At 41.8% G+C, this 20,789-nt stretch overlaps 1 protein-coding gene across 2 annotated transcripts in view; it reads left to right on the top strand.

Annotated features, from left to right (window-relative positions):
* Positions 1-20,789, top strand: part of LOC126481169 (uncharacterized) — a 66,385-nt gene that overhangs the window by 29,761 nt on the left and 15,835 nt on the right. The window contains exon 1 of one of the 2 annotated variants that reach the window (XM_050104737.1): positions 16,611-16,700. The exons of the other annotated variant lie outside the window; for it this stretch is intronic. Within the exon in view, the coding sequence (XP_049960694.1) occupies positions 16,680-16,700 (21 nt within the window). The 5' untranslated portion in view covers positions 16,611-16,679. Of the gene's footprint in view, positions 1-16,610; positions 16,701-20,789 lie in introns of those variants that run through there. 2 annotated transcript variants of the gene reach the window in all.

Below are 20,789 nucleotides of genomic sequence, written 5' to 3'. Positions count from 1 at the left end.
CATGAATATGGACACCGTCTGGTTTTTAAATTAGAAAAAATAATCTCTCATATCTTTGTAATGTCAAACAATAGCTTTAAGTATCCCCAGGAACAATATCATCCACGAACAAAATCTTATTTTTAATTCAATGTGGTTATAATCGTTTTGTTCAAATCTGATAAATGTACCAGACGCAGCCTGTTGTCAATGGCCTTGTGGACTTCATTAATAACGCAGATTCCATCAAAAAATTCTTTCATTCAATGACGATGCATGTAGATTTCGCCGTTAGGTGGACGTGTTACTCTTTTAATCGAAAAACTTGTGTTATTTTGCGGTACATTCGGTGTATGATAATGGTATGGTATTATGCATCTGTACACTTGTATAACAGTTATTTTACTGGTGGCTATAGGTCTGAGGACGTTTCATGAGAACTGAAACCACTCGTTTTCAAAAATTAATACAATCAAGACGGATGATAAAAATCTGATTTACAACCATTGAAAGCGGAGTTAGTTAATTTTTACATACACAACTGGTTACCGACATACACTATGTGATCAAAAGCATCCGGACACTTAGCTGAAAATGACTTACAGGTTCTTGATGTCCTCCATCGGTAATGTATATATCAATATAGTGTAGGCCCACACTTAGCCTTGATGATAGCTTCCACTCTCGCAGGCAAACGTTAAATCAAGTGCTGGAAGGTTTCTGGGGAATGGCAGCCCATTCTTCACGGAGAGCTGCACTGAAGAGAGGTATCGATGTCGATCGGTGAGGCCTGACACGAAGTCGGCGTTCCAAAACATCCCAAAGGTGCTCTACAGGATTCAGGTCAGGACTCTGTGAAGACCAGTCCTTACAGGGGTGTTATTGTCGTGTAACCACTCCGCCACAGGCCGTGCATTATGAACAGGTGCTCCATTGTGTTGCAGTCGCCATCCCCGAATTGCTCTTCAACAGTGGGAAGCAAGAAGGTCTGTGATGTGATAGTGACGCACAAAACAACAAAGGGAGCAAGACACCTCCATGAGAAACACGACCACACCATAACACCACCGCCTCCGAATTTTACTACTGGCACTACACACGCTGGCAGATGCGTTCACCGGGCATTTGCCATACTCACACCCTGCTATCGGATCGCCACATTGTGTACCGTGATTCGTCACTCCACGCAACGTTTTCCACTGTTCAATCGTTCAATGTTTACGCTCCTTACACCAAGCAAGGCGTCGTTTGGCATATATCGGCGTGACGTGTGGCTTATGAGCAGCCGCTCCACCATGGAATCCAAGTTTTCTCACCTTCCCCATAACTGTCATAGTACTTGCAGTGGATCATGATGCAGTTTGAAATTCCTGTGTGATGGTCTGGATAGATGTCTGCCTAATACACGTTACTGCCCTCTTCAACCGTTGGCCGTCCATGCCAGTAGATAGACGAGGTTTGCCTGTACGCTTTTGTGCTATACGCGTGCCTTCACGTTTCCACTTAAATATCGCATCGGAAACAGAGGACTGTGGATGTTTAGGAGTGTGGTGATCTCACGTACAGACGTATGACACAAGTGACAGCCAATCACCTGACCACGTTCGAAGTCCGTGAGTTCCGCGGAGCGCCCCATTCCGCACTCTCACCATGTCTAATGATTACTGAGGTCGTTGATATGGAGTACCTGGCAGTAGGTGGCAGCGCAATGCACCTAATACGAAAAACGTATGTTTTTGCGGTGTCCGGATACTTTTAATCACATGGTGTAAGTTTTCATTTGGCGTGTTGGTACTCCAGCTGTTGTGGGATTCTTGATCGATTGTTGTTTTTTGTTGCGAATGTCAAGGTGGAAAGCTGTGCTTTGGTTTACGTAGCTGAATTTTTCAACTGTGACAGTGATTCTTGTAAGCCAATTCTACTCGTCGTTTCAGCATGCTGGACATATTTAAATATTCTGAGTATGCCGATATGGTCTAATATTGCACCGTCACCTAGAAATTCTTAAAAATAAGCTTCCAGTATTATTGGAAGAGGTTCCTTTGACTACAGGGATGGATAAGTTGTTCTAGCACGATAAGGCTACTGCACGTTGTAGTTGTCAGGAAACACATAATATAAACCGAACATTTCACGAAAGGCAGTGGTTCTTGGCATCAAAATTCGCGGATTTTACCCTCTTAGATATTTGCCTGTGGGATTAGAGGAAACACTAAGTCTACAAATATAAAGTAAACACGTAAGACAAACTGATCGTTCGGATCGTGAATTGTACCACCCCACGAAAGAACAGCAAAACAACCATAGAAGAGCTAAAAGTGTCAAAGGAATTAGAAAGTGCATTAAAGTCGGAGGTGGAATTTTTGACACTCAGCTTTGATCTTAATAATGTGCATTTGACTAATACCTTATGTGAGTATTTGTTAGGGTTACATTCTAATAGGCTGCATCTATCTAAACAATAAAAATTTTCGTACGTTACACGTAGTGTCTTTAGTGTATACTGCCTTCTCCTAAAATCAATCCGTGAACGATAGTGAACGGTACCAATACGTTCCAAAATGCCAACTGCGAAAAATGCGATTTTTCAGGGGGCCATCTTTCGAGTTCTGTCGATCACAGAGATAATGACCTGTTGTTCATCTGTATACCTACCGGAGGAACCGGCGTACTGTAGGTATCCCACACTACAATTTCAAAAATTAAACGATAAACACTTCCTCCATCTCAGGCAAACTGAGCGAATCGTTTTGTTCCTTTGCATTAGGTATGGTCCAGGGTGAGCTTTAGGCAGCTTGTAAAAGCATCATTTGTTCATGGGCTGTTCCTGAGGAAACCACGAAGTACTATGATTTTTGAGTGCGTAATTTACCAATTGTGGGGATTGCCACTTCTATAATTATTCATATTAATGGTAGATCGTCGAATTTTTTACCATTTCTTCTTAAGATGATATTCTTGAGGAACTTCCTAAACTTCCTTGATGTCTTTATCGATTACCGAGATCCAGAGCTTCAAAGTTACCGTACTGATCTGATGCAGACAACAGCAAAAACCGAGTTTTTAGCCGTTTTTGCACCGTGGGCCGTTGTTGTCTAAATTACTAACCGTAGAAGAAGGGTATAATTTTAAATGTACTTTATTCAGACATTGATATACAAAGACCATTCTCCCGTTTTCGAAAACCTGTATCCGTATTCGACATACCACAGCAAAAACCTTGATTTTTGGGTGCCACAGACACGTACTGTGGCGATGACAACCTCTGTAATTACTATTCCTGCAAAATGGTTGACATTTTTACCACGATTTATTAAGGTGATGTCCTCTGCGAACCATGCAGCTTTGTTCGGTGTCATAATCTGTTACTGAGATCTGGAGGTTTAAAGTTATCGTACCTAAACACGGAAAATATGAACGTAATATCCGGTCTGAGGGGTAAATGTGGTTTTAATTGAAGTAGCGAACATATGACAAGGGGTGTAGGGTTATCTCAAGAGTTCTTATGTCACCAAACTGTGCTTTCAGTCAGCATTTTGTCACCAATAAAACTTAATGACGCGCGGTCTCTACATAATTGGCACTTTACGTCTATGAAAATACATTAAATGTGACAGTGCAGTGACAAAAATGAGCTGAAAAAAGTATTAACATGCCTGACAAGAACTTAAAATGATGGTCAAAAATTATTTGAAACTCGAAATACTGCAAATTCAGTGAAATATTTATGACAACATTTTTACTCTTTTAAGATGTAAACCATTAGCCGAGCGTTTTCGATGAGCAAGTTACCAAGAAAAACTGTAAATTACACTGTTTTGTGTTAATCTTATATTATAAACAATTGTTTGTTGTTTATATACCCCCTGAAGCGCCAAACTAAACTGGAATAGGCATGAGTATTCAAATACGGAGGCATAAATAGGCAGAAAAAGGCGCTGCGTTCGGCAACGCTTATATAAGACACCTACTGTCTGACGCACTTGTTATATCGGTTCCTGCTGCTACAACGGCAGGTTATCAAGCTTTAAGTGAGTTTGAAAGTGATATTATACTCGGTACACGAGCGACGGGACACCACATCTCCGAGGTAGCGATGAAGTGGGGATTTTCCCGTATGTACCCTGATTATCAGTGTAAGCAGGCTCACCTCCAACTGCGCAGCGCTACGCTGGAATTCTTACTTCTTTGTTTTTATGTTGGTGACGCCACATAGCGCTCTGTATGAAAATCACTGAATGTGCTGTGTGCATAGTCTGCTTGGCATTGTTCGAATAGCCACTATTATAGTGTTGGGCAGTTGGATGTGAACAGCGCAGTTCGAGCAGGACAATGCGACGCCCCACATGTCCTGAATTGCTACAGAGTGGGTCCAGAATCACTCTTCTGAGTTTGAACACTTCCGTTGGCCACCAAACTCCCCAAACATGAACATTATTGAGCATATCTGGGTTGCCTTCCAGAGTACTGTTCAGAAGGGATCTCTACCCCCTATGGAGACAACCTCAAGAATCCATGAAACCTGCATGACTATTCAAGCAGAAAACAAACCAAAAGTAGAGCATTTCTGACATCGTGGAATCATTAAAAGACAGATCTGAGATTTGGCTGCACTCTCATCAAACTTCTCGTTTTTATCCCGTATCCTCAGGTTTATAAATATTCTGGCCTAATCATGTGAGAAAATCTCTGCCGAATTTTAGCACATTTCACAAGTCTCGTCAAACTTTTGGAGCCGTAGTAAGCTACTGTGCACCATGATGAGGATCAACTACCAAGTGAAAGTTCCCGGCGCGTCATTTTTCTAGGAACTACAGTTTTCAACGATAGACGTCCGTGCTGATTCTGCATGTTTTGTACCCCCTTTTCATTACTGTGTAGTCTCGGTAGTATTCTTTCTCCTAGTTTCCAGTTTGAAATTGTGAAAATATCCTTTAAAGATGCCGATACTACTTATATTGTATGTAACTTCCTTGTCTGAGTGCTCTTTCAGTTGCGTATTTCCCGTTATCCTGACAATGGAAACTGGTCACAGGATATACATTCTTGAGTACACTGACATAGCTGAAACCAGTGCTTCGTTTATGAAGCACTATTAGTACATGTTTTTTGAAAGCCTAGTGAAAAAATGTCTCAGAATTTATGAATCGCAGGCCAGGCGTTAATTCATGAACATTGGTCCATTCGATGATTCCATCCACGATCTGTAAATTTTAAATTCTGCTACATCAATTTTCAAAGCCATTTTTTCCCACCGCCTGGTTAATGTCCATTTTTTTCTTAACCATTGCTGGTTATTTAGTGAACAATTTGTACATTTCATAGAGGAAGCTGATAGATCTTATCTGAAACATTTTTATCACATAAAACAATTACGACATAACTTCATATTTGGGGACCAGTTTTTCGCCTTTGACCTTCTGTCAATAAGACTGAAAGCTCCTCTTACATTGTGTAAGACTTTTTTGTAGGTAAAACAAAAGGAACTTGCAATATTCTTAATAACGCAGTGTACAGTCTCAGGTTTTCATCTGGTCACATATGTGAGTGGAGAGTGGTAGTAGAATAGCTGTAAGTCCTGTCCCACAAGATTATTACTATGGCAGTGACCCTACTTAATTCCTGGTAGTGATAGCTGAGAAAAAGGATGCGGATGTGGGAAGCCGCTTAAGATATGTTCGGTCTATAGTCGCCTTGCTGCGTAACCACAATTCAGCAGTTTCATCATGCAGACGAACTACCACGTAACTGTTGTTAGGCTTTCCAGGTAGAGGAACGAAGGATAAACTTTTGGACTATGACCTTTGGTGGTCAGCGACAAACACAGAAACCTCCGAGCGGGAAGCGGCTTCAGTTGTTATAGTTCTTTCCATGGCCAGAGATCGTATGCCGTAACTTTATAGTTTTTTTCCCCGGATACGCTATGGCTGCACAAAGTTTAATTAAAACTGATATAAGGTTTCCACAGTGCCTTTCCTCACTCCTATAACTCGGAGTCAGTTATCCCGATAATAATCCTTTCTAGGTATTAACCAGTTTCGGTTGGAGTTTCTACCAGAGTTCCAGAATAATGCCGAGTTTTAAGAAATATATATTAGCTGTACTTACTCCACTCTTTAGGGAGCTACGGATATGTGAGTCTGACGGCATATTTTTCTAATTAGCATGTCGTGCTTTATAAAATTTGATTAACCGTCAGAGAATTACGTTAATTTTTACTTGCCACCCCTCTTCCCGTCATGATCCACGATCTCAAACCCTTTCCACTCCATAGAACTGCCAAGTCCATGCTTGATATGGGTGTCTTATACGCATATACATTGTTAGTTCTATGCGTACAAAGATTGTTTGAAATTACTACAGTCGCAGCCGAAATCTTCTCTCTTCTAGGCAGGCAAGGGACGATTGTGTTCTATAGCATCATTTTGTTGGTAGCAAATGTGTTCACAGTTTTGATGAAATTCTTCCATGCGTTCCATAGCCATGATGAATTCAACCTTCACACAAACTCACATAAATTCATGTAAAAGGTTTCCACGGTATCATCATTGTAAGTGAATCTGTACTGAATGACACGGCTATTCTCTAGTTCTTCCCTACCTCCTTCATGAAACAGCTCAGTAACAGTCCCCAGAGGGATGGAGAAATGAAAATTTGGTAACTAATATCCAATGTGGGTGAATTATATTTTCGTAGAATTACTGGAAGTGATCTTGTCATCTCACAATCTACCATCACACTGAGGTTACAAAAGTCATGGGGTACCTAATGTCATGTCGGACCCTTTTTGCCCCGCGTAGTGGACCAAGATGACATGACATGGATTCAACAAATCGTTGGAAGTGCGTTGCAGAAATTTTGAGCTAATCTGCCTCTACAGCTGCCCATGATTACGAAAGTGTTGCCGGTCCAGGATTTTGTGCACGAACTGATCTCTCAATTACGTCCCACAAATATTAGATGGGATTCATGTAGGGGGGAGATGGGTGGCCAAATCATTCGTCCGAACTGTTCAGAACGTTCTTTAAACCAATCGCGAACAATTGAGGCTTGGTGACTTGACGCACTGCCGTCCGTAACGTGAAGTCCATGAATGGCTGTAAATAGTCTCCAAGTAACCAAACATATCCATATCAATGATCCACTCAGTGCACCATAGGACCTAATCCATTCCATGCAAATACAGCTCACACCATTATGGAGCCACCATCAGCTTGTACAGCCCTTGTTGACAACATGTGTCCATAGCTTCGCGTGGTCTGAGTCAAACTCGAACCCTAACATCAGCCCTTACCAGCTGAAGTCGGTACTCATGTGACCAGATCACGTTTCCAATCATCTATGGTCCAAACGGTATGGTCACGAGCCCATATGAGGCGCTGCAGCCGATGTCGTGCTGCTAGCAAAGGCACTCGCATCGGTCGTCCGTTGCGCTAGCTCATTAACAGCAAATTTCGTCGCTCTGTTCGAACGGGCACATTCGTCGTACGTCGCGCATTGATTTGTGCGGTTACTTCCGCAGTGTTGATTGTCTGTTAACACTGACAGCTCTACGCTAACACTGCCACTCTCAACCGTTAAGTGAAGGCCGTCGGCTACTGCATTGTCTGTGATTAGAGGAATGCCTGAAATTTCGTATTCTCGGCACTTTCTTGAAACTGTGAATCTCTAAATATTGAAATCCCTAACCATTTTCGAAATGGAATGTACCATGCATCTAGCTGCCACTGCCATTTCACGTCCAAAGTCTGGTAATTCCCGTCGTGCGGTCATACCCTCACGTCGGAAACCCTATTACATGACCAACCTGAGTACAAATGACAGCCCCGCCAATGTAGCGCCTTTTAATACTACCACCATCTACGTTTGTACACATCGCTATCGCGCGACTTTTTTCATCTCAGTGTATTGATATAGTTATTGCATCATTTGTAACGATTATGCCTAAATTCTTGATTTGTGGCATCCGATAATTTCAGGTTGCGTTAAAACTACTGTAACAGATTTGACAATTACTAAATGTGCTCGTAAGTTGTAACATCTTCGCCTCTTGAAATCTGTGGTGCACCAAGCCAATATTGACTACTACCGTGATTGACTGTATCAATATTTCTTGGAATATCTTTTTTTTTTCTAGGGTCCTATATCCATAAAACTATATTACACAGACCTCATCCATCGATATGAGAAGCACACACTACTGATAAAACCACAGTCTGGATTACGCTGTATAGCAAATATAAGGTTTTTTTATTTGTTACTATAACAGAAAAGATTGTTTTACCCTATAGCGCTCATCATCTGGTGCGTACTGCAGTGGTATTATACCAGTTGTCAGTTGCTTACTCTTTGTGTAACAAACAGATTGATGTCAGCATGTTGTTGAACACAATGGACTTAACAACAATATTACAATAACATTTATCAGTTACTGAATTTTTAGAGGCCTATTTTCTCTGTGGAATTAAATCCTTAATCAGAAGGTCAACAGACAATGTAGTACACAACGGCATGTCATAACGGACTTGTGAGACAATATGGTTAAGATTAGTAGGTGGTAGGTCACAACTTTGTTAGCTTTACGGATGTTTACAAGGAACTTCATCACGAATGAACTTATTTATGATTAAATTTAAACATATCGTGGAACGAGCATATCTGGCGGGTAATAGGTGTATTTCGGCGCTCCACATTGCTACACGCGTTATGTGATGGAACGGCTCTTTTCATCCTGAATGAAACAGACTGCACACTACTGGAACTGAAATCCATCTATGCCTTTTCTATACCGTCTGTAGTACACTGAAGAGGCAAAGAAAGTGACACACCTGCCTAATATCGTGTAGAGCCCCCATGGGCACGCTGAAGTGCTGCAACACGACGTGGCATGGATTCGTCTAATGTCTGAAGTAGTGCTGGAAGGAACTGACGCCATGAGTTCTGCAGGGTTGTCCATAAATCCGTAAGAGTACAAGGAGGTGGAGATCTCTTCTGAAGAGCTAGTTTCCAGGCATCCCAGATATGCTCAATATTGTTCATGCCTGGGAAGTTTGGTGGCCAGCGGAAGAATATAAACTCAGAAGAGTGTTCCTGGAGCCACTCTGTAGCAATTCTGGATGTGTTGGGTGACGCATTGTCCTGCCAAAATTGCCCAAGTCCGTCGAAAAACACAATGGACTATCGTTCCCTTACTTTCCGAATAGCCCTCGTATTAAAACAAGGCCGTGTAAATACCACACGGAACTATGCCGAAGTAGGCACAGGGAGATAAGTTCGCACCACTTCAGTGTTATAAGTAGCAAAAATTTCTGAAAAGTAGTCTTTCGTCAGTCTTGGTGCTTACTAGCTATGAAACTTGCCATGGACGTGTGTTGGAGTGGTAGTATCTGGCTGCCGGTCACAGATCATTTTGAAACGTTCTGGGAACACAGTAAGACAGGGAAACATTTTATAGACTATAATAAACAACTGTTCAGATGTACAACAATGTCGATTAAAATGTCGCACGTTCCTACAATGCTGTAGAAAACACCGCGTGTTAATCAAACTGCTATGTGAAAAATAATTAGCGAAACAATAGAATATAGTCACGTAATCGTGTCAGTGCATTTACTCACCACTCAAATTAACGCACATGTGTGAATCAAACGTCATTATACAGTTAATAACTACATTTAATTGATGCAGACGATCTGTGGTAATGCGTTGCTGCCGTTTCATTTTGTTTTAAATTTGCTGCTGGATGAAGTGCAGGTTAAAACTAATTGCAAATTATGATTCATGAGCAGATTATACAAAATTGAAATTAAATATGGTCATCCAATAATTTCAGATTACTGCCATTGTCAGCACTGTGTAGAACAATTTACAGGGACATATGTCTTTGTTTTTACACCGTAGCGCCAAAGGATCTAGTATACACATGCATATACAAATAGAGAGATATGTAATCAGGAGCCGGCCGAAGTGGCCGCGCGGTTCTGGGCGCTGCAGTTTGGAACCGCGAGACGGCTACGGTCGCGGGTTCGAATCCTGCCTCGGGCATGGATGTGTGTGATATCCTCAGGTTAGTTAGGTTTAAGTAGTTCTAAGTTCTAGGGGACTGATGACCTCAGAAGTTGAGTCCCATAGTGCTCAGAGCCATTTGAACCATTTTGTAATCAGGAAGAATACGGCTATGCGAGCGACAACGTCTATATAACACAACAAGTGTCTGGCGCAGTTGTTAGATCGGTTACTGTTGCTACAATGACAGGTTATCAAGATTTATGTGAGTTTGCTCGTGGTGCTGAAGTCGGTACATGAGCGATGAGATACAGCTTCCCCGAGGTAGCGACGAAGTGGGGATTTTCCCGTACGACCATTTCACGAGTGTACCGTGAATATCAGGAATCCGGTAGAACATCAAATCTCCGATGTCGGTACGGAACCAACGACTACTGAAGTGAACTCATTCAACGTGACAGAAGTGCAACCTTTCCGCAAACTGCCACAGATTTCAATTCTGGGCAAGTGTCAGCGTGCGAACCAAACCGATATGGGCTTTCGGACTCGAAGACCCACTCGTGTGCCCTTGATGACTGCACGACGCGAAGCTTTACGCCTTGCCTGGGACCGTCAACACCGACATTGGACTGTTGATGACTGGAAACATGTGGCCTGGTCGGACGAATGTCGTTTCAAATGGTATCGAGCGGATCGACGTTACGGGTATGAAGACAACCTCATGTATCCATGGACCATGCATGTCAGCAGTGGACTGTTCAAGTTGGTAGAGGCTCTGTAAAGGTGTGGGGTTTGTCCAGTTGGAGTGATATGGGAGCCCTGATACGTCTAGATACGACTCTGACAGGTGACACGTACGTAAGAATCCTGTCTGATCATCTGCGCCCATTCGTGTTCGTTGTGCATTCCGACAGACAATGCGACATCCCACAGGTCCAGAACTGCTATGGAGTGACTCCAGGAACACTCTTCTGAGTTTAAACACTTCCGCTGGCCACCAAACTCTCCGGACATGGACAATATTGAGCATATCTGGGATGCCTTGCAACGTGCCGTTCCGAAGAGATCTTCTCCCCTCGTACTGTTATGGATTTGTAGAAAGCCCTGCAGGAGTCGTGGTGTCAGTTCCCTCCAGCACTACTTCAGACACTAGTCGAGTCCATGCCACGACGTGTTGTGGCATTTCTGCGTGCTCGCGGGGCCGTTCACAATATTAGCCAGGTGTATCAAGTCACTGTCGTTCAAACGATAGGATGCTGAATTGTTACCGCAAGATTGCGGAGTCAGTCCGCCATCGGCAGTGAAATGTCTGCGGCCGCGTTCGGTACTGCGTTCTCCCGGCGCTTCGCAAGAAGGCGGCCTACTCGCTTTAGGCATGATAAAGGATCGCAAGCGACCCGGATGAGGGAGGACACTCTGAGTGTCCCGTCCACCAGCCGCCCTGCCTACGGCTGCTTGGCCAGTACTGCCTTCTATGGCTGGTCTGTTGTTGACTCCGTTGGAGGGAAGACCCAGAGCGGGCTGTGCGACGTCGCTCTAGTTAATGGACATGTGGTCGTTTGGCAGTCGATACAGTGCACCATGGAGGGGACAGACCGTGGTATAAAATAGCCGTAGAGTGCAGTGGGCGAAAAGGCTCCGTTAATAGAGTCGTTACTTGCCTGCGATCGGGATGATCAGACGGAGCTGCCAGCCACAGCCTCTATTAGTTGCTAATTGTGGATGCTTGGCAGTACATGACTGATGGATTTTTATGGTGGAGAACAAGAAACACATGGTGATAGTTCTGTTTGCATGTAAACAGTTGTGACTTATATTGGGACGAGTGACACACTTATTCCCCTGATGTGTGGTGCGTGACTCTACCTTCAAGTTTTGTATATTCATTGGACACAAGGCGTCCAGATACTTACGAATTGTATCTATGTTTGATGAAAATTCGCTTGGTGTATCATTATGTGTTTTTTTAGTGTAATGTTTCGAATTATTCATTTGCTGGCTCACTTATTCTAGGAGAGTTGATCGTCCTGTAACAGCCACGCAGACCGATGAGACTTAAACTATTTCTTCTTGGTTATGTTTTGAAGTATTACTCAAAGAGACTAGCTAGGCTGTAAAATCTGAATGGCCTTCAGCGACTGATTGTTTTGAGGTGATAACAAGAGATAACTGGTTCTAAATTCATTTAAACTTAGTATTTTAAAATCTGTTTTGTAGAAAGCTTTGTTAGGATTTTCCTGTTTAAAGAATTTTTTTCTGTTGAAAAAAAATGGCTCTGAGCACTATGGGACTTAACAGCTGCGGTCATCAGTCCCCTAGAACTTAGAACTACTTAAACCTAACTAACCTAAGCACATCACACACATTCATGCCCGAGGCAGGATTCGAACCTGCGACCGTAGCAGTCGCGCTTTTCTGTTGAAGCCACGACACTTACGGCGCAATTCTTTTCATAAAGGTTACATGGTTCATTTCCTGAGACCTAATTTTTTGAACTGTAGATCTATTTAATTACTGAGATACTGGTCGAGGAAGTTTTGACAATTTCATGGCAGTTTTCTGGTTTTTTTAAATTGTGGCGTAATTGACCATTTCATATGTGCTACTTCTGTGATGATTTTATATGTGGGTTTTAGATGTCATCTGAGTCTTGTATTTGTTCGCGTGTTTGTGTAACTAATAACGTCATAAACAATTGTATTATTCTCCTTCATTAAGGCTGACCATTCACTTAAAATCTTATGTAATGAAAACTGCTTCGTCATCTTAGTTTCTCATTTATATACATTGTGGGCTTCAGCTCTGTTCTGTTATAGTAAGACCTAAATAATTTTTCGCTTTCAAATGTCTGTATCCACTTTTGGAAGAACACTCAATGGAAACACTGTCCAAGTCGTCATGGTACTATTGCAATTTGCCACGAAAATAAAGTATAATAATAAAATAAAGATTACGGAGAAACAAAAGCACGGAATCAACTACTATAACACGAGAGAGCAAGGCGAACATTGGTTAACTTACGATTTTAGGAGACGACACTACCGCCAAAACTTTCTTCCCGAGAAACTTCGACGTGTCGTGACGTGACCTGACAGTCCGTTGACGACCTGAGAGGATACTGTCATTTGAAATGCATTGTGGAATGTTCTGACGTGACGTGACGGCAAATGTGAATTGGCCTTAAGCGAACAGAATACTCCCGAGATCGCGTGACAATTTCAGCTTAATGTGCAGAATGTAACGCTCACTCCAGAGATATTTCGACTCTATATTGTGCCTCCCTTTTTTGATTATTGTACTACCGAAATAGTGAAACTGCCCACCGCTTCGAGAGCATTCAGAAATTCACCACGTCCATCTACTGTACACACCGATGTCTCAGTTTCCTTTCTGTTTATGAGCATTTTACAGGCATAACCTAGCATATATTGCAATTCATTAAGTACTCATCTCAATTCTTCACTTCCGGTGACGATGCTATGTCGTTAGCAAATACTACTACTTACATTTTCTGCCGAAATAAAGCCATCCTCATATTAACGTATTTTTTTACTTCTCTCACTGCCTCTTCTATGAACAGTGATTGTCAATGGTGACAATGAGCAACAAGCCAAAGACTTTTCTGGCTTTCAGCCTATTGTAACCGCCCATCCCCGTCCACCACTTCAGGTTTCCTCGCACAAAGGTAACAAATTAGCGCAAAGGGAATATATTACTTGTACGTAGCTGTAAATGACATAATTTTTCTGTTGTTTCACTAAAATGGAATTTTGGGCATTTAGGGCATATCTGTAAAAAAATATTGGGTTACTGACATTCGTTTCTAAGACAGACTTTTCACTATTTTTTGTATCGTCGTGAGTTTGACGAAAAATAAAACTAGCATTCCTATGACAGAATAAAGGAACTTCTTCCATAATTTCCTCAACATTGTGTGGTAGATAAAAGGTAGATTATTTCTGTCTTATGTGAAAATGTCTAGATAATTTTGGAACGATATGAGGAGTACATTATTATCAATGCACTATAACCCAGTAAGATAGTTTAACGAAAGGCTTGATAACAGCAGGACATGGATAAACATTGAGCCCGATTAACATCCGCCGATTTGGTACACTGGACAATCTAGATGCAGTTTCGAGGCGGTTTTCATCATATCTTTAGACGAATTCATTGTACGTTACCCACATCTTTCTCATAAACTCAACAAAAACTGTTAAAACACACAATGAAGGGAATATAAATTTCACACTTAATATACACTGACGTGCGGAAAGTGTTTCTACTCCGCAGCATATTTCGGTTGGAGAATGATCGACAGATGTAAAAATAACTTCAAGAGTGCTCTATGAAAGTGTCTTGGGACCCTTGTTATTCACGTTGAATGTTAGCGGCACTGCTATCGGTATGAATAGTACACCACTGGCCATTAAAATTGCTACACCACGAAGATGACGTGCTACAGACGCGAAATTTAACCGACAGGAAGAAGATGCTGTGTTATGCAAATGATTAGCTTTTCAGAGCATTCAAACAAGGTTGGCGCAGGTGGCGATACCTACAACGTGCTGACATGAAGAGAGTTTCCAACGATTTCTCATACACAAACAACAGTTGACCGGCGTTGCCTGGTGAAACGTTGTTGTGATGCCTCGTGTAAGGAGGAGAAATGCGTACCATCAGGTTTCTGACTTTGATAAAGGTCGGATTGTAGGCTATCGCGATTGCGGTTTATGGTATCGCGACATTGCTGCTCGCGTTGGTCGAGATCCAATGACTGTTAGCAGAATATGGAATCGGTTGGTTCAGGAGGGTAGTACGGAACGCCTTGCTGGATCCCAACGGCCTCGTATCACTGGCAGTCGAGATGACAAGCTACTTATCCGCATAGCTGTAACGGATCGTGCAGCCAAGTCTCGATCCCTGAGTCAACAGATGGGGACGTTTGCAAGATAACAACCATCTGCACGAAAAGTTGGGCGACGTTTGCAGCAGCATGGACTATTAGCTCGGAGACCATAGCTGCGGTTACCCTTGACGCTGCATCACAGACAGGAGCGCCTGCGATTGTGTAGTCAACGACGAACCTGGGCGCACGAATGGCAAAACGTCATTTTTTCGGATGAATCCAGGTCCTGTTTACAGCATCATGATGGTCGCATCCGTGTTTGACGACATCGCGGTGAACGCACATTGGAAGCGTGTATTCGCCATCGCCATACTGGCGTATCATCCGGCGTGGTGGTATGGGGTGCCATTGGTTACACGTCTCGGTCACCTCTTGTTCGCATTGACGGCACTTTCAACAGTGGACGTTACGACCCGTGGATTTTTCCTTCATTTGATCCCTGTGAAACCCTACATTTCAGCAGGATAATACACGACCGCATGTTGCAGGTCCTGTATTGGCCTTTCTGGATACAGAAAATGTTCGACTGCTGCCCTGGCCAGTACATTCTCCAGAGCTCTCACCAACTGAAAACGTCTGGTCAATTGTGGCGGAGCAACTGGCTCGTCACAATACGCCAGTCACTACTTTTGATGAACGTTATTACGGCCAGAGGTGGTTGTTCTGGGTACTGATTTCTCAGGATCTTTGCACCCAAACTGCGTGAAAATGTAATCACATGTCCGTCCTAGTGTAATATATTTGTCCAATGAATACCCGTTTATCATCTGCATTTCTTCTTGGTGTAGCAATTTTAATGGCCCGTAGCGTAACTTCATACTTTTTGCAGTCGATGCAGTTCTCTGTAATAAATACCGTCCTAAAACAGGCCGTTCAAATAATCAGACAGATCTTGTCAAGATTGGAATGTAGTGCAAATGTTGACAATTTGCTTTAAACAACAGGAAACGTAACATGTTGCAGTTCACAAAATGCAGATAGGTAGTGTCCTTTGGGTATAGTATCAAGCACAGTTATTTAATCTTTAACTGATTTGCAGCGTAGATTGCCCCGCGCTATTTTCTTATCCATAACATTATAAAACAATTTAAGATAACGAATCATGATAGAACCTATTATCCTGTTTGCTTAATTTACTTCTTTATTTACTGAATTATTCAAGCAAGTTATGCAATGTTTATGCGGCAATTGAGTTGAAAGCTCACTGCGTCACCCGTTTTGCTCTTTACATACAGAAGATTTAGAGACAACTGCGGGAGTTACAGAGGTATCGTCAGAGCACTGCAGTTTTCAATAACTCTGAAACATTGTTACAAAAGGAACGCCGTTACATTAAAATAGGTCTGCTGGGACCACCACATACGCAGCCATTTGAACACATACAGAAAAACCGTCACCTAATTGTTTGGATCCATATGATTCACCAAATAAATTATCAAGATCACTACGCCTAGTTTGCAATTCACGTAGAAGAATGAAACCGAGTTATCTTACGGTATTATGGGTGCGTTTCGAAAACCAACCGGACAACGAACACGACAGAATTTAACCCGGAAGCGGTGGTCAGCACTGAGGATTTCGTCAGTGGCCGCGCCACAGGCACGTGTTCCATGAAGTGACGACGTGTCACTTGGCACTGGCTGTTCCCCGGACAACTTCCAAAGATCTTAGCCATGGGTTGATAGGTGTATCGGGGAATTCCCCTGAGGTGTACAGTCGCTCGTCAAGTCTTAAATACCGCTAATCTCGCCTGTCGCTACGCAGTCTGCTTCAAGGCGGTAACAGAATGGCATCTCTGGCGTTTCTGGTAAGTGCTGTCACATGCTGGATTTTCAACGTCTTCTAAATTCTCTCTCATATACAAATTCTGTAAAAGTCTCCTTGAATTTATATTGACCCGGTTTCATTTCTTCCATTCCGTCGTCCGCCTCCTTTCAGATCTCTACTCTCATTCTTGATAGGATCCGTGGTACACCACGAAAGAATCTTCTGGGTAAGGTAGTCCCACACCATTTATAGAATTAGTAATGCGTGCGTCGAAAACGGAAAAGCATCGTCCGCGGGAGACAAGTCTGTCAGCTTCGACTTCCGTGATGAAACCGTTAATGCATTATATCTTATTCATTTTAGGTCTCTCACAGTCTCTTCTCGACCACTTCGGCTGATTCCCTTGAAAACCATTTGGCGGAATTTCGCCATCTGTGTCTATTCGAGTCTGTGATCCGTAAGAAAAATGGTTCTAATGGCTCTGAGCACTATGGGACTTAACTTCTAAGGTCATCAGTCCCCTAGAACTTAGACCTACTTAAACCTAACTAACCTAAAGACATCACACACATCCATGTCCGAGGCAGGATTCGAACCGGCGACCGTGGCGGTCGCGCGGTTCCAGACTGTAGCGCCTAGAACCGCTCGGCCTCCCCAGCCGGCGATCCGTAAGAAATCACTTCGTTGTCGACGAAGCTTGAAAACATAACTAACTTCATTTTTTCGCTTCTTGGGTCTATTCGTGGTGGAAACTGGAACATCGTGGATTTCGTGCTCTTATAACTAAGTGTTCTTGCCTCTCTGCTGCAAAATTCCTCATATCTGCGTTTAGTATCATCTTTGTTCTGAGCGTTTTTGAGTTTGCCGCTGTCTGTGGTGAAATTCTGAGCACAGAATTTTCCTATATGTGCAGACGTCTCTAAAAGCCACAACCTACTCGTAGATGCCTCTAACAAATACCAGCGATCGTTAATGTAGGACACAGCTCCAATACCTACTTCCATACTAGGACGCTGCCGTGTAAAGTTGTAGGTAAAGTTAAAAGAAGTTCAAGTCTTGGGCGTTTGACGGAAGAAAAATTGCAACATAAAGTGTTCAAATTTGAGTTGGACTAATTACAAGAGAAAATTTCCTCGTTTCTTTACATAAGTGAGCCACTCAAGCCACAAACAGAAACGTACGTCTCAATGCAAATATTGATCAGAAAGAGTCTGTAAATGATGTGTTGTTCCTCGGTTTGGGGAAACGAAACGCAGTCCCTACGGTATTGCGATGAAAACTTAAAGTGTGTTCTCCGAATTCTACGTCGATACTGTGTATCGAAGTCAAAGTGCGTTAAATTGCACTGCAACGTGTTCCGGTAAATTAATTAGCTCTCTACGGATATGTAGCTATAGCGTTGCTCGAATCTAAGAGTAAATTACTCTACCGGAACGCCTTCATTTAGGAAACAATTTGGGAAAACACACAACGTTTCCAGCATATAGGTACAAAGGTTTTCGCATGAAATACACGTCGAGTATTACTGTTGCACACAGTGTGTACCACCCAGGGAACATTAAAATTAATGTAACACGTTTATGATTTCACAACCTACTCGTAGATGCCTCTAACAAATACCAGCGATCGTTAATGTAGGACACAGCTCCAATACCTACTTCCATACTAGGACGCTGCCGTGTAAAGTTGTAGGTAAAGTTAAAAGAAGTTCAAGTCTTGGGCGTTTGACGGAAGAAAAATTGCAACATAAAGTGTTCAAATTTGAGTTGGACTAATTACAAGAGAAAATTTCCTCGTTTCTTTACATAAGTGAGCCACTCAAGCCACAAACAGAAACGTACGTCTCAATGCAAATATTGATCAGAAAGAGTCTGTAAATGATGTGTTGTTCCTCGGTTTGGGGAAACGAAACGCAGTCCCTACGGTATTGCGATGAAAACTTAAAGTGTGTTCTCCGAATTCTACGTCGATACTGTGTATCGAAGTCAAAGTGCGTTAAATTGCACTGCAACGTGTTCCGGTAAATTAATTAGCTCTCCACGGATATGTAGCTATAGCGTTGCTCGAATCTAAGAGTAAATTACTCTACCGGAACGCCTTCATTTAGGAAACAATTTGGGAAAACACACAACGTTTCCAGCATATAGGTACAAAGGTTTTCGCATGAAATACACGTCGAGTATTACTGTTGCACACAGTGTGTACCACCCAGGGAACATTAAAATTAATGTAACACGTTTATGATTTCAGGAGTAGGTGTGAGATTTACTTACACAGCGAATTCTTAGCATGAACATGACTGACTGGATAGCATCTTGAACAATAATACACATACTCTCAACTGCGAATGTTGCATATTACTTACCCACCAACACGTTATAACATAACGAGGCAACTTTAAAACAGTACACTAACAATTAGCTCATTCGAATCATTGCAGTATCTTCACTGTATAGCATCTCGAACAATAATGCATATACTCTCAACTGCGAATGTTGGATGTTACTTACCCACCAATACGTTATAACATAACGGGGAACCCTCAAAACAATACATTAACAATTAGCTCATTCGAATCATTCCAGTATCTTCTGTTGAATTGTTTTTGATTCTAATTACACGTTACGCTTTTGCAATAAAATTAATTTCTATATTGATTGGTGCTAAAATTTCAGCTGCGAGAACTTATTAAATGAGAAACCGAATATGCATGACAATTGTTAACAGTTATCTAGAAAATGCTTCTTCTTCTTATTTTGTCATATACTTCGCACGTACACTCGAGTGTTACAGTTACGTTAATGTCTTTCAGTGTAGTCTTGTTTGTGTCTGGAGCTGACGCTTCAAAAATGTTATTACCGTTGTTAGTACCACAGAATAGGAATATCTGTGGAGTGAGCATTCAGATGCACAGAACAGAAATTTTGCCACAAACATACATCTCCAAAGTCACACCGCTATGGTACGTCGTGGGGTTTACCATACTTGTAAGTGCCTTGAATATTTTAAATGTTTAAATGTACAGGAACATTCCGTACAAAATCACGATTAATTTTGTACACGCAATTCGTAGGCATCTTAGCAATTAGCATCCTATTGCTAGAATGAACTTGCCTTAAAGCTTTGAAAAGATAAACGCAATGGTATTTTTCACTTGTCTGCGACCAGTTACAGCTGAGAGAGCGCTATTTCTTTTTCTTATAGGAAAAAGAGATATTCATCACCATTTTATAGATTTTAGCTGCACTTGATCGGATATCTGAGTCTCTCTTGTAATATAATATCTTGTGGTGGCAGAATCGAGTGGCTCACGTAATACCTCAAACCGAAAGCTTCTCGAAAACTTTGAATTTGTGGCTACGAGAAGCGGCTTCCGCTATTTATCATACTTTGAAATATTTTTCTGGACGACATTCTCCTATTCTTTCTTCCTGGTACAATCTTTTTAATCTACGTTCACTGTTAGGGAAACATATCGATAGCCTACAACCATTATACAAGTAATAGATAACTGCAATGAGGTTTCCTATTCCAATTATTTTACTTTAAACTTAATAGCTTGGATATCTGCACGATTCGGAGGAAATAACTCAAAATGTCATATATAAATCTCATCCGTAGGTGGAAAACAATCGCACTGCGTATACACTCAACAAAATATGTGGCAAAAATATCGCACACAATGGAATTTATCTAGCATTTGTCTCATAAATGTATGGCCACAAAAGCACAAAAATTATCTCTACGGTATTAACTCCATATCACATCGTGCCTCGATATTTTAGTCATATGATGATCGTAATCCTATACCAAGGAATATTCGATACGAGTCGTCGACTTTGACCAGTGACAGGAAACATGCGACAAAGAAAATAAAAAGTATGACGATTATAACGTGATGTTATTGGCAATTTTTCCAAATGGGTTAAGGTACAGATAAGTTTGTCACCGCAACCAACTTTTCCTTCTTTGGCGTATTTCGATTTGTCATGCGTAGCAACAACCGTTATGCACCATTACTGTTAAATGTAAATACTTGTGTAAAATTGTTGAAGGTTCGATCTTAAAGTGAAATTCAAACAAACTGTGTTATTTTGAGTCATGAACAATTTCATCTCGATGTTGGTGT

The sequence above is a fragment of the Schistocerca serialis genome, chromosome 5 (genome assembly GCF_023864345.2).
Source record: "Schistocerca serialis cubense isolate TAMUIC-IGC-003099 chromosome 5, iqSchSeri2.2, whole genome shotgun sequence".
In the NCBI taxonomy this organism is placed as follows: Eukaryota; Metazoa; Arthropoda; class Insecta; order Orthoptera; family Acrididae; genus Schistocerca; species Schistocerca serialis.
The sequence above is the reverse complement of the archived record's forward strand: the minus strand, read 5'-3'. Positions and strand labels throughout refer to the sequence as shown.